Source organism: Gopherus flavomarginatus, chromosome 7 (assembly GCF_025201925.1).
Source record: "Gopherus flavomarginatus isolate rGopFla2 chromosome 7, rGopFla2.mat.asm, whole genome shotgun sequence".
In the NCBI taxonomy this organism is placed as follows: Eukaryota; Metazoa; Chordata; order Testudines; family Testudinidae; genus Gopherus; species Gopherus flavomarginatus.
Window position 1 is genome coordinate 112,896,417 of NC_066623.1, and position 14,599 is coordinate 112,911,015.

General features: G+C 41.4%; 1 protein-coding gene across 4 annotated transcripts in view; it reads right to left on the reverse strand.

Annotated features, from left to right (window-relative positions):
- The window catches only part of MAST2 (microtubule associated serine/threonine kinase 2), a 359,963-nt gene that overhangs the window by 317,180 nt on the left and 28,184 nt on the right, over positions 1 to 14,599 (reverse strand). For all 4 annotated transcript variants that reach the window (XM_050961826.1, XM_050961825.1, XM_050961827.1 and 1 more), the window contains exon 2: positions 13,524 to 13,671. In XM_050961826.1, coding sequence (XP_050817783.1) covers positions 13,524 to 13,671 — 148 coding nt within the window. The remainder of the gene's footprint in view (positions 1 to 13,523; positions 13,672 to 14,599) is intronic.

The window sequence follows — 14,599 nt, forward strand, 5'->3', positions numbered from 1 at the left end:
TCCCTGGAGTAGACTCTTTCTGTCATGGTCCTGGAGCCTTTAGCATACATATTTGCATTCCTTTTACTGGAACATAGTTCTGCCATAACAGACTCGTCTCCCCAGCATGCGATCAGATCCAGTACGTCCCATTCGGACCATGCTGGAGCTCGTCTGCAAATCCGGGACTGCGTGATCTCCTATGATGGTGGGCTTTGCATGGTCGCCTCTGATAGTGGACTGTGCTGACGGTGACCAAACAGGAAATGAAATTCAAAGGTTCCCGGGGCTTTTCCTGCCCAACTGGCTAGTGCATCGGAGTTGACAGTGTTGTCCAGAGTGGTCACAAGAGAGAATTCTGGGATAGCTCCTGGAGGCCAATAACGTCAAATTGCGTAGACAGTACCTTTAACCCGGTACTGCGATCTCGATTTAAGCGCTACTCCACTTGCTGAGGCGGAGTACAGAAATTTAATTAAAGAGCCCTTTAAATCAAAAACCAATTTGGTTGTGTGGACAGAATCTTTTTCTTTTTTTTTTCCAATTCCGAAATAACAGACAAGTGTAGACCAGGCCTAACTGTATAGAAGAATAGTGTTTGCTTCCTAATTGTTCCTGATCATGGGTTTAGCTTTACTATTTCAAATACTGATTGTATGATGAGATTTGCAATGATAGCAATAAAAACTTTCTTGATAACATAAAAAGCTTTATCTGTAAATGTGTTAAATCAACACAACAGTCACCTATTGCCAAGCCGGCCATCTGCCACTACCACAGCCCAACACCAGTTAGAAAAGAACATTTCCAAAAACAAACAAAAAGTGCAAAAAAAAGTGCAAACATGACAGAAACCCCCTACTGCTGCAAGTCCCCAGGTCCCCTGTTTTCCTTTCCCCTCTTTCCCCACATTCCACACACTTGGCGCTCGGGGAGGGAGTCAGAGGTATCCAGAAGAGAGGGTATCAAGACAGAGGGCTACATAAGGTTTAACTGCCATGCCCAGCTGCTCAGGGGGCCCAATTCCATGGACCACCCAGTCATGAAGTCTTCCAAGCTGTTTCTTGCCTGAGAGTACATCTCAGGGGAATAAGCCTGTGGTAGGGGAGAGGCAGCAGGAGCCATACCCTTGCAGCTATGATGGAGATGAGCTGCACAAACAGTTCTCTCTTCTGAGTTTTATCCTTTTCCCTTAGCTACTATTCCTGTTCCAGGAACTGTACAGCAAGCGCCTGCTCTCACACTGAAAACCTGTTCTCAAGCTGTAAGGTGAGCCTCAGCCCTTCCTCCTGCCTCTCGCATGACTTTTCTCTAGTCCTAAATCCCTTTGTTTCTGGTACTAGACCTCCTTGTTTGCCCTCTCCAGAACTTCAACCGTAAGTTCATCATAGAAATACTTTTTATTGGAACAGTCCATGAAGGTATGCTGGGTCAGCCTCATACTGCACTAAAGTAGAGCTGTGGAGATACAACAGCCAGTAGAGGTCGAAGAACCTACAACAGGACAAGACACAAAGTGCTACTGTCTCTCACAGTTCTGTGCAGGAGCACAAAATTATTTCTTGTGGAATTTCAAGGACCTAAAGTGTTACATTTCACAAATGAACTTTAATATATTGTCAAAGAGATGCTTCAGTCAATGAAAGCTCCCTGGACAAAGCCTGGTTAATCGCAGTTAAAGTAGTGCAAAAACAATGGCAAGTTAAAAATTGTAAGCTATTTTTATTTTACAAAAATTGAACAACTATTTGGGCTGGGGAGGAGGCAGTCAGAGAGGACCTTGCTACAGAAGCTCTCTCTATTATTTCAGTTCTTTATCATTTCGGAGGACATAACTGTTCTTGTGGTGTTATTAGCTAAGGGAGATGTTATCCCAAGCTACTGGTGGAAAACCTGCAGTGCATGCAGCCCAAGTATTCAAACGTACAGTGACTAAACAGCATATCTATATGAGTGGAGGGGCTGGTCCGCTACTGAGGTGGCCCTGAAAAATATGCCCTGCCTCGCAACATGACCACCCATCTGCAGGTCTTGCTCCAGGAAAAGTCTGCAGCTATCAGCACGCAGGATTGGATCAGAATTTATAAGGGAATCAACAGGATTGCTGTGTTAACTTCCACATGGCTTATCCTGTTACGGTTGCATGCAAATACACCAAACTCCACAGCCTTCCTCCTCCCGGCCCCCTAGCACATTTCTGGACAAAAATTCGAATCCCACTCGTACTTGGGACAAATTATTTTATGCCCTATCTTACAGGCTGCATGGCCTGCCGCTAACTGAAATGGACTAGATTTGGAAATGGGAATTACAGAGCAGCCAACTTAAAAATACTACATTGCTGTATCTTTAAGAAACAGGAATTAATCTAGCAAAAACACAAAAATACTCTTTCCAGTAAAAATACTCTTTAAAGGTGTACTTCACTGTTGGCATTTCCCAGTCACCATTTTCAACTCCATGTGGTGGGGAGGAAGGGGAGGATGGACACCACGTCACGGGGATACAATCTGGCAATAGCGGATACATGCTGTTGGGCAGGGGCTCTCATAAATTTTGCATTTGTTCATAGAATGGAAATTCCTCCCATTATTCCATTAACATGAAGCTAGACACTTACTGGGCTCAGAGGCAGCTTCCAGCCCCTCGATGTCTGCTGTAGACTCAGGAGCAGGATGTTCCTCGGGTGCATCCAACAGAATTTGCTGCTGATTCTATTCCAAAGCCTGCTGTGGGGCTGGTTTCAGCAAGAGTGACTTCACGGTACTCACTTGGCACCTGCTGCAGGCTTCCATAAGTCCGCATGCTGGATTCCTCAGGGCACCACCCTGACTGAACAGGTCATCACGCTCCACAGGTGGTTTGATCCTGGGTGCAGTGCTCAGCAACTGGCCAAACTCCTCATAAAACAGGCATGGTGTTGGTGAGTTGCACAAGGTGCAGTTCTGGTCCTTGGTCCTTTGGTACTTACTGGAGTAGCTTAATTCGCTCCCTGGACAGGTCACCAGTGCAATAAATTTGCAAAGCTTCCAGCTTCTTCACTGTTTGCTGATATGCATTGTATTTCTGGTAATCCTACTGAAGTCCACAGTTTTGCTGACCTCACACCAGAGACTCACCAAAATCTGGCTGTGCTCCCATGACCATGATGCAGCACACTTTGCAAAAAGCTTTTTCTGGCTGGTCAGTACTGCAACACAGATGGCTCTCTGATGATGTGTTTGCAGCTCAGTGGTCAGAAGACAAAAGAAGAGTTAACAGTGACTCACTGAGCGGCTGCTGTATGACCAAGGGGAGTGGCTTTCATTTCCACTTGAGTCATTTGGATATTCTTGGGATAAAGAGGACAAAGGAAGTTGGCCCATGGGATTGTGGGATACCTTTGGTGAACTTCCAGGACCCAGGTCAAGTGGAACTGCAGCTACATTGAAAAGCAATAGGGACTGAACCCTGAGTCCCAGCTTGGCTCAGGCTTGAACTCTCCACCCCCACAGGATCCTAGGGCCTCGTCTACACTGGGGGGGGGAATCAATCTAAGGTACGCAACTTCAGCTACGAGAATAGTGTAGCTGAAGTCGATGTATCTTAGATCAACTTAGAATCACTTACTTTGCGTCCTCACAGCACGGGATTGACGGCCGCCACTCCCCCATCGACTTTGCTTCCACCTCTCACCGAGCGGGAGTTCAGCAGTCGACAGCAGAGCAATGAGGGATCGATTTATCACATCTACACAGGATAAATCGATCCCCGATAGATCAAATGCTACCTGCCAATCCGGCGGGTAGTGTAGATGTACCCTAGGACTCTAGGTCCAAGCCTGAAACCAAAATATTTGTGTGTAGACGGAAGGGCAATTTGGGCTCAAGCCTGAATCTGACCCTGGGCTTACACTGCAATGCAGACACAGCTCTCCACGAAAACTTTTGTCAATTTTACTGGTAAAAGGTGCAGCTGACAAAGCCTTCCTGGAGGGCAGCTGTCATTTCAATTTTCACAATGGAAAAACAAACTTTTTGTGCAAAACTAAATTTTCACCATGGAAAATTCCCATTTTACGAAAAGGACATGTTTTATCAGAAAATCATTCCGATGAAAATTTTTCACCCAGCTCCAAGCAGGAATTTTGTTAAGCAGAATGTAATTACCCAAGCTGGAATTTGGACAGGACAAACTAACAACTCTACTTTCACATCAACACCTGGTCAGTACCTAGGCTCTGAATGTCCACATAAGGCTGCACCTCTAGCAGCTCAGTGCCCCTCAAATACTAGGTTTGAACATGGTTTCAGTACCAACTCAAAGGGAAGAGACTAAGTCACCAGCACCACCTCTTACAGTTTAGACTCGAATTTTCTACTTCCATCAATTGATTAGAGGCTTCAGGACATCTGTTCTTGAATACAGATTTGGAGTTTGGGGTTTTGTCACCTTTACTGATTAGTCTCATTAGAGTTGGTATGGCAACACCCATTTTTTCATATTCTCTGTGTATATATATCTTCCTACTGTATTTTCCACTGCATGCATCCGATGAAGGTTGTAGAGCAGTTTTAGCCCACGAAAGCTTATGCCCAAACAAATTTGTTAGTCTCTAAGGTGCCACAAGGACTCCTCGTTCTTTTTGCTGATACAAACTAACACGGCTACCACTCTGAAACCTATGAAACCTGTGGCAGCAGATGGCCTCAGATCCAAAGGGGGCCTAAGAGCCAGTCTGTAGCTTCTAGGCTATTTCAGTTGATGCAGGGCAGACTAAATGTAGTGCAATTATGGAATACTTGGCATTTATATGTCCCTTTCCATAATCACAGTGCTACTGCAGATGCAAAGTAAACAGAGTAGGAGGATACAGCATGGTTGAACTCCTTAGACACGCACAGTTCCTACAGACACAGTACATTCCCTAGCCATGATTGGTTGGGAAAACCCAAAGCCCCCTAACTCTGTTTCTTAGGAGATACTATTTTCCCTGCTTGAGGTGAACTTTTGCATTTCTGTTTTACAATTGCAGATACTTGTTACATGTTGTGCTGCTGTTTAACATTAAGTGCGCAGTGCACAAGAATGCTCTGTGATTACAAAGACTGAAACTCAGTAAGGATTTTTATTTATGGGATGGATTGCAGTACTCTGAACCCCAGTCCAGATCACTAGATCAGAGAGCTTCAGAGTCTCAATGCATAGATGAGACGATGGTGTAGAGAGCAGGGGTTTACGTTCATTAGGAACTGGGGAAACTTTTGGGATGGGGGGAGCCTATACAGGAGAGATGGGCTCCACCTAAACCAAAGCGGAACCAGACTGCTGGCACTAAACATTAAAAAGGTTGTAGAGCAGTTTTTAAACTAGGAGATGGGGGAAAGCCGACTGCTGCAGAGGAGCATGTGTATCGGACACAGACTTCTCTTAGGGGAGAATCTGATGATAGGGAATCTCCAGGTTATAGTCAGGAACAGAGGATGGAAGGGGATACTGTAAGGGCCAGATCAGATGATAAACAGTCACATAAAGAATCTGGCACATCAGAAAAGGGCAGACAAATAAACAGGAACAAGTTTTTAAAGTGCTTGTACACAAATGCTAGAAGTCTAAATAATAAGATGGGTGAACTAAAGTGCCTTGTGATAAAGGAGAATATTGATATAATAGGCATCACAGAAACCTGGTGGACTGAGAGCAATCAATGGGACACAATCATTCCGGGGTACAAAATATATCAGAAGGATAGAACAGGTCGTGCAGGGGGAGGAGTGCACTATATGTGAAAGACAATGTAGATTCAAATGAAGTAAAAGTCTTAAGCAAATCCACATGTTCCATAGAATCGCTATGGATAGAAATTTCATGCTCTAATAAAAATATAACATTAGGGATCTATTATCGACCACCTGACCAGGACAGTAATAGTGATGATGAAATGCTCAGGGAAATTAGAGACACTATCAAAATTAAGAACCCAATAATAGTGGGGGATTTCAATTATCCCCATATTGACTGGGAACATTTCACTTCAGGACGAAATGCAGAGATAAAATTTCTCGATACTTTAAATGACTGCTTCATGGAGCAGCTGGTACGGGAACCCACAAGGGGAGAGGCAACTCTAGATTTAATCCTGAGTGGAGCGCAGGAGCTGGTCCAAGAGGTAACTATAGCAGGACCCCTTGGAAATAGTGACCATAATACAATAGCATTCAACATCCCTGTGGGGGAAAGAATACCTCAACAGCCCAACACTGTGGCATTTAATTTCAAAAGAGGGAACTATACAAAAATGAGGAGGTTAGTTAAACAAAAGTTAAAAGGTACAGTGACTAAAGTGAAATCCCTGCAAGTTGCATGGGCCCTTTTTAAAGACACCATAATAGAGGCTCAACTTCAATGTATACCCCAAATTAAGAAACATAGTAAAAGAACTGAAAAAGAGCCACCGTGGCTTAACAACCATGTAAAAGAAGCAGTGAGAGAGAAAAAGACTTCCTTTAAAAAGTGGAAGTCAAATCCTAGTGAGGCAAATAGAAAGGAGCACACACACTGCCAGCTTAAGTGCAAGAGTGTAATAAGAAAAGCCAAGAGGAGTTTGAAGAACGGCTAGCCAAAAACTCCAAAGGTAATAACAAAATGTTTTTTAAGTACATCAGAAGCAGGAAGCCTGCTAAAGAACCAGTGGGGCCCCTTGACGATCGAGATACAAAAGGAGCGCTTAAAGAGGATAAAGTCATTGCGGAGAAACTAAATGGATTCTTTGCTTCAGTCTTCACGGCTGAGGATGTTAGGGAGATTGCCAAACCTGAGCCAGCTTTTGTAACTGACAAATTTGAGGAATTGTCACAGATTGAAGTGCCACTAGAGGAGGTTTTGGAATTAATTGATAAACTCAACATTAACAAGTCACCAGGACCAGATGGCATTCACCCAAGAGTTCTGAAAGAACTCAAATGTGAAGTTGCGGAACTATTAACTAAGGCTTGTAACTTGTCCTTTAAATCGGCTTCAGTACCCAATGACTGGAAGTTAGCTAATGTAACGTCAATATTTAAAAAGGGCTCTAGAGGTGACCCCAGCAATTACAGACCGGTAAGTCTAACATTGGTACCGGGCAAATTAGTCGAAACAATAGTTAAGAATAAAATTGTCAGACACATAGAAAAACAAACTGTTGAGCAATAGTCAACATGGTTTCTGTAAAGGGAAATCATGTCTTACTAATCTATTAGAGTTCTTTGAAGGGGTCAACAAACATGTGGACAAGGGGGATCCAGTGGACATAGTGTACTTAGATTTCCAGAAAGCCTTTGACAAGGTCCCTCACCAAAGGCTCTTACGTAAATTAAGCTGTCATGGGATAAAAGGGAAGGTCCTTTCATGGATTGAGAACTGGTTAAAAGACAGGGAACATAGGGTAGGAATTAATGGTAAATTCTCAGAATGGAGAGGGGTAACTAGTGGTGTTCCCCAAGGGTCAGTCCTAGGACCAATTCTATTCAATTTATTCATAAATGATCTGGAGAAAGGGGTAAACAGTGAGGTGGCAAAGTTTGCAGATGATACTAAAACTACTCAAGATAGTTAAGACCAAAGCAGACTGTGAAGAACTTCAAAAAGATCTCACAAAACTAAGTGACTGGGCAACAAAATGGCAAATTAAATTTAACGTGGATAAATGTAAAGTAATGCACATTGGAAAAAATAACCCCAACTATACATACAATATGATGGGGTCTAATTTAGCTACAACGAGTCAGGAAAAAGATCTTGGCGTCATCGTGGATAGTTCTCTGAAGATGTCCACGCAGTGCGCAGAGGGCGGTCAAAAAAGCAAACGAGATGTAAGGAATCATTAAAAAGGGGATAGAGAATAAGACTGAGAATATATTATTGCCCTTATATAAATCCATAGTACGCCCACATCTCAAATACTGTGTACAGATGTGGTCTCCTCACCTCAGAAAAGATATTCGAGCACTAGAAAAGGTTCAGAAAAGGGCAACTAAAATGAATAGGGGTTTGGAGAGGGTCCCATATGAGGAAAGATTAAAGAGGCTAGGACTCTTCAGCTTGGAAAAGAGGAGACTAAGGGGGGATATGATAGAGGTATATAAAATCATGAGTGATGTGGAGAAAGTGGATAAGGAAAAGTTATTTACTTATTCCCATTATACAAGAACTAGGGGTCACCAAATGAAATTAATAGGTAGCAGGTTTAAAACAAATAAAAGGAAGTTCTTCTTCACACAGCGCACAGTCAACTTGTGGAACTCCTTACCTGAGGAGGTTGTGAAGGCTGGGACTATAACAATGTTTAAAAGGGAACTGGATAAATTCATGGTGGCTAAGTCCATAAATGGCTATTAGCCAGGAAGGGTAAAGAATGGTGTCCCTAGCCTATGTTCATCAGAGGATGGAGATGGATGGCAGAAGAGAGATCACTTGATCATTGCCTGTTAGCTTCACTCCCTCTGGGGCACCTGGCATTGGCCACTGTCGGTAGACAGATACTGGTCTAGATGGACCTTTGGTCTGACCCAGTACGGCCATTCTTATCTTCTTATGTTATGTTCTTAGAGGGTGAGGGCCTCACAGACCTCGCCTCAGAGGTGAGCCTAAAAAGTTCCCTTTTAACTCAATATCTGTATTTCCTTTCAATTTAGTTCAATGTCCTCCTGTTACTGTCTTATGATGAGAGAGTAAACAAGAGAGTGTGAGACCAGGAGGGGGATAGATGAGAGGGCTGGATGTGCCCCTCTATGCATCACTTCATTCCCATTTTTGTCCTCTAGGTCTAAACGTTTGCACAGCCAGGTCCCGTTCCATAAGATGCCAGAAGGTTTTTAAAATTTTATATCAGTTGTGGGAAAAAAAAAGGAAGGAAAAAAGAGAAACAGGATCAGATTAAGAGACAATGGTACACTTGAGAGGTTTTTGACTCCTAGCACCTCTTCTAATGTAGAAATGGTCCAGGAAACCAATCGGGGTGGGGGGAAATGACTCAGAGGGGCATGACAATAATAAGCAGCAAGAAACATTGTCTGATCATATCTGCTATATCTCAACACGTGGAAGAGAGTAGTTACAATTCAGAAGACATTCCACTAATTTCAATATCTCCTGTTAATGTCAGTGATCCTTCAACTGGGCCCAAATTCATCCATGACAAAACAAGAATAACCATACTGAAACATGGACCGCTGCAAGTTAAAGGTAAAAGTTTTCCAAGTCACAATGGAAGCAGGTTTACAGAAGAAAATTATGTAAGAAAATTGAAAAATGTACAATGACACTGGCTCATATTTTCCAGTAAAGAGGATGCAATGTTCTGTTTTTGTTGCTAATTATTTGGTGGTGGTCAGCATAGTCTCTCATTGATGGTGGTTTTCAGGAATGGCAACATAACCACAAAACTCTCAAAACTCATGAGAAAAATCATGTTTAATCGGATACAAAGTTAAGTGGAGAGAATTGGAACCATGACTGAAAATTGAATCTGCAATTGACCAGACTTCAGAATCATTGCTCAAAACTAAGAGACAATACTTGCAAGGTGTATTTAAAAGAATTGTGGCCATTGTTCTTCACTTAACAGAACCTAGCATTTTGTGGATCCGTGGAAAAACTTGATGAGAGTGGAAATAGAAACTTTTTAGGCCAAATCCAATTAATGGCTAAATTTGAGCCTGTGATTAAGGAACACAAGATGTTTCTTTACTAAAGAAGAAAGACACCAATACATATGCTCTGAAATACAAAGTATCATTTTGAAGTTATCACAAAAAGGTAACAGGTACAATTAGCAACAAAACAAAATAAAGATTTACTCCATTATTTTGTATTGCACATCTGCTATCAGTCACGAGGAACAAACGTCTGTCATTTTGAGGTATGTTAATATCATAGGCCACGTCCAGACTAGGGGAGGAAAATCAATCTTAGATACGCAACTTTAGCTACGTGAATAACGTAGCTGAAGTCGAATTTCTAAGATCGAGTTACTCACCCGTCCAGACGGCGCGGGATCGATATCCGCGGCTCTCCGTGTCGATTCCGGAACTCCGTTCGGGTTGATGGAGTTCCAGAATCGATGTAAGCGCGCTCGGGGATTGATACATCGCGTCCAGACTAGACGCGATATATCGATCCCCGAGCAATCGATTTTAACCCGCCAATACAGCGGGTTAGTCTGGACGTGGGCCAAGAGACAGAAGTCAAGATTGAAGAGCAATTCCTATTTCTGAATGTAGAGGAAACTACCAAAAAGGCTCTATCAGATGAGATACTTTAAGAGTTATCCAGACATGGTCTGACATTGGATAACTGCAAGGGACAGGGATACGATACTGAGTTAACATGAGCGGACAGCATCAAGATGTGCAAGTTCATTTAATTCAAAAGAACAAAAAGGCATTTTTTGTTCCTGGCAGAGAGCAAAAATGGAAATATCAAAGTTCTGCAGTTTCAGACACAGTGTGCACAAACAATACTACTGAATTTGAAAGAAATGTCTAAAGATAAAGGGTTATATATGCAAAAGTCAGATCACTGGCAGATGAACTCTCCTCATTTCTGTTCAGTCTCACTTGTGGCTTGTAAAAGCTTACTGCTTAAAATTAAAATTGCAAAAATAAAGCTCAATGCTTGGTCTTGATGAAGTCAGCAAATCAATTCAAGTTACTCAGACCAACACAGAATTATCATGAAGAGGTGTTAATTGCTAAACAGATAGCAGAAAAAATGTCAATGTCAGCAGAACTAGCTGAAACATGAGTCCGCAGTAATAAATTGCAAAGCTACAAAGCAGAGGAGCAAGTCACTGGCAATGCAGAAGAGAGATTTAAATTTGACTTCTTCAATATTGCTATAAGCGCTGCTCTCACGAATCTGGGACGTTTTTAATTTTTGTGAGAACACATGAACGTGTATGGATTTCTGTGTAATATGAGAAACATACCAAATTTTTTCCATCAAGCACCTTAGAAAAATTGCACAGTAACTTGGAATCAACTCTGACAAGTTCTGATGGCTGCACTGTGAATATAGACAGGTATGAGCTGGTACATAACTCTAGTGTCTTTCTGGTGTTTTACTGATGCACTTGACACACTTCAATTCATTTCCAGAAGCAGTTTGTCCACACTGTACCCAAACATGTGTATTGCTCTGCAGGTGTTTCTCACAGCTCCAATCTCTGTGGCACGGGCAGAAAGACGTTTCTTAAAACTTAAGTCAATAAAAACTTACTTGAAGTCTACCATATCTCAAGAACGTTTAGTAGGGCTGACTACATTGTCCATACAAAGTGACATTTGCAAGACACTGGATTTCAAGCACATAACAGAAGAATTCAACAAAACAGCACTCCATTACTCAGCATAAACAAGGTAAGAAAAACACACACATTTTTTCTGTAGTTATCCATTGACAAAAATAAAATGCAACAGCCTTTTTTTTTTATTATTATTTGTTTAGCTTCAAAGGTAGTCTCAGCCGACTACTAGTTGTGGATTTCTATATGTCATTATTTGCATACTTCGATTAAATTGGTCATGGAATATTATTAATGGAAAGGGGCCCCACTAGGTTCTCTCGCGGGTAGCCTCCAAATTTCTTGCTATGGCACTGTTGGGGTGGGGTGCTGGTTTTTGGGGTGGGTTTTTTTGGTCAAAATACATACTCCCTTGCTATTGCTATTATTAAAAAACAGTCAACACCTGACAGTGACTTATGTATAGCCAACTCAAATCAAAAGTGTGTTCTTGTGATCCTGTTCATCTTAGGCACTTATGACCCTACAACCATAGTATCTAAACATCTCAGAATCTTTAATGTATTCATCTTTCCCCAGTGAGGAGGAGGAGGAGAAAGAATTATCCCCATATTACACATGGAAACAGAGACATAAGGACTAGGTAATTTGCCCAGGCACCCTGTGGCAGACCAGGGAATTGAATCCAGGTCTCCCAAGTTCCAAGTTACCACTCCAGTCACTGGATCATCCGCCTTCTCTGTCTACAGCAGAAAGTAAACTACATTAACTGATGATAGATTAAAGGGAATAAGCGAAAAGTAAAATTTCAGCTCTTAAGAAAAATAACTTCTGCCAAAAGGAAAAAATATATATACAAAATGTATACATACAAACTATTAAAGAAGGTGGTAACAGTGTTTTTTTAAGGAAATAATTTCTACAGTACACCAAAGAACACAACTGTAAGGATGTAAAAAATACTCTAAAAACCTTGCCAGTAAAAAGAACCGGATTAGCTAAACATTTGATACAAAAATCATCTTCTTTTACTACAGTTAAACCATTCACATGAATTTTTTCTGTAAATCCATCTTACTGATCTCAGAAAACACGCTGAGAGCTATACATATATTTATAAGATCTTCCTTGAAAATCTTACAATTTAATTCAGATATAAAAGACAGTTCAAACTTGTAATACCCAGAAAATAGTGAAAACTTATAGCTGTGAAAATGTGTAAGAAATCATTACTGAAAGGTTTCAAAAATCAGAATCAGTGGTCATCATCTCAGCTACGCTGTTTTACAAATCTTGGATATAAGTTATCCGCACTTGCTAATTTAAAAATGTCTAACTGTTGTTTTAATATCCTCCAGCGAAACTAGTGGAATCGAAGGAATGTTATCACCACAGGATAAGACTATATTATCTGTTTTTTCCCCCAAAGACAGCACAGATTTCCTTAATGAATACTTCTACTTTTTCTGCATTATTATTGATAATACTACCATTGTCATATTGTAATAAACCGACACCATTGTCAGGATTCTTTTGTTCCCAATATATTTTAAAAGCTCCTTCTTATTGTCCTTATGTTCGCAGGCTACAGATTTCTCTGCGTTCCCCTTGGTTTCCCTTATCAATTTGCTACAATTCCTAACTTCTGATTTGTATTCATGACTATCACCTTCATCATTCTTCCTTTTTTTTTTTTGTTTGGTTTTTTTTTTTAGTTTTTTTATAGCTGCCTTCACTTCCATTCTAAACCAGCTCAGGTTTTTAACCAGTACAACCTTCTTTCTCAACTGTGGGAATGTAGCTTTTTGGGCATCTAGTAAGGGGTTCTTATCATTCATGATATCTCTGCTCTTTTCCTCCTCCTCACTTCATCCTAGACTCCCTCCTAATAGTTCCTTTTATATCTTCCTTCCACTCTGAATCTTCTTCCATGTCATTCCTAGCATTTGGAACGATCATATTCTTATGCATTAAATGATTTTCCTCTCGAAACAAGAGAACATAATTTTACATTTTAAGAGAGTCATGTGTCTCACTGATACAAAATGAACCATTTTATTTGTTTTAGTTTTTTTTTTTTTTTTAACTCTTTGAGCATGGAGTGTATCCTCATTTGTGCTTTGCACAGCAGCAAGCAGAATGTCAACACTTAATGGTTCCTTGATTTCATTGGAAGAAAGGATATGTTGAACAACCCTATGACAGTTTTCGTACTCTTACAAAATACCGTGCATTTGGTAGTTGATCAATCATCAGAGGAGTAGTGTTTAAAGCAGCTTACCTGACAGAGAGCTGGCCAGGCTACCTCTACGCAGTTTGCAGTCATCTTGACTTAGCTGACGATGGAGTTTAGTTTTCCCAGTAGATGAAAAGATATCAGGGTTACTGAGCTTTCTGCACCGTACTGGAGTGGATTCTGTTACCACATCCTTAGGGGAAAAAAAAAAACACCACAAACAAAACTCTGTAAGAATCAACTAAACAGGTTTCAGAAAACAGATAATTTGCCTAGAAACTAATCATAGAAATTTAGGGATGGAAGTGATCGTCTATCCATCCCCCACAACTGAGACAAGACCAAGTATACCTAGGACCACCCCTGACAAGTGTTGTCTAAGATGTTCTGAAAAACCTCCAATGATGGGGATTACACGATCTCTCTCAGTAACCTATTCCAATATTTATCTATTCTTTTAGTTAGGAAGCTTTTCCTAATATCTAATTTAAATCTCCCTTGCTGCCAATTAAGCAGATTTATTTTGTCAGTGGAGATGGAGAAGGAGAAGGAGCGGTTACTTACCTTACACAGTAACTGGAATTCTGAGATGTTTTGTCCTTATTGGTGCTCCACATGAGAATGTGCACATACCTGCACGCTCTCAATCACAGACTTTTCTGCTAGTAGTGCCTGCGGCTCCATGCCTGCACCATACATGTCCTCGTGCTCTGGTACAAGAGCATACAGGGAGGAGCAGACCTGTGCCACGCCAGTTCCTTAACCACCACCGACTCTGGTTAAAAACTTCAAAGCAGAGGGGAAAGGAAGGCAGGTAGTGGAGCACTCACTGGACAAAACATCTTAAAGAACTCCGGTTTGTACAAAGTAAGTAACCTCTCCTTCCCTGAGTTATTGTTCCCATGGGTGCTCCACATGAGGAGATTCCCAAGTAGTGCCTTAATGTTGAGCAGGATGCTGAGGAGGTGTACCCAGTACAAAGTGAAGAACAGCTTCACTAAAGGCTGCATCCATCCTGGAGGAATGGAGTAAGGCATAATGCTGTGAAAACATGTGAATGAAGGAGCAGGTGACTGCCTGCAAATGTCCTTGATGGGTACCTTCCTAGGGAGAGCACTGGA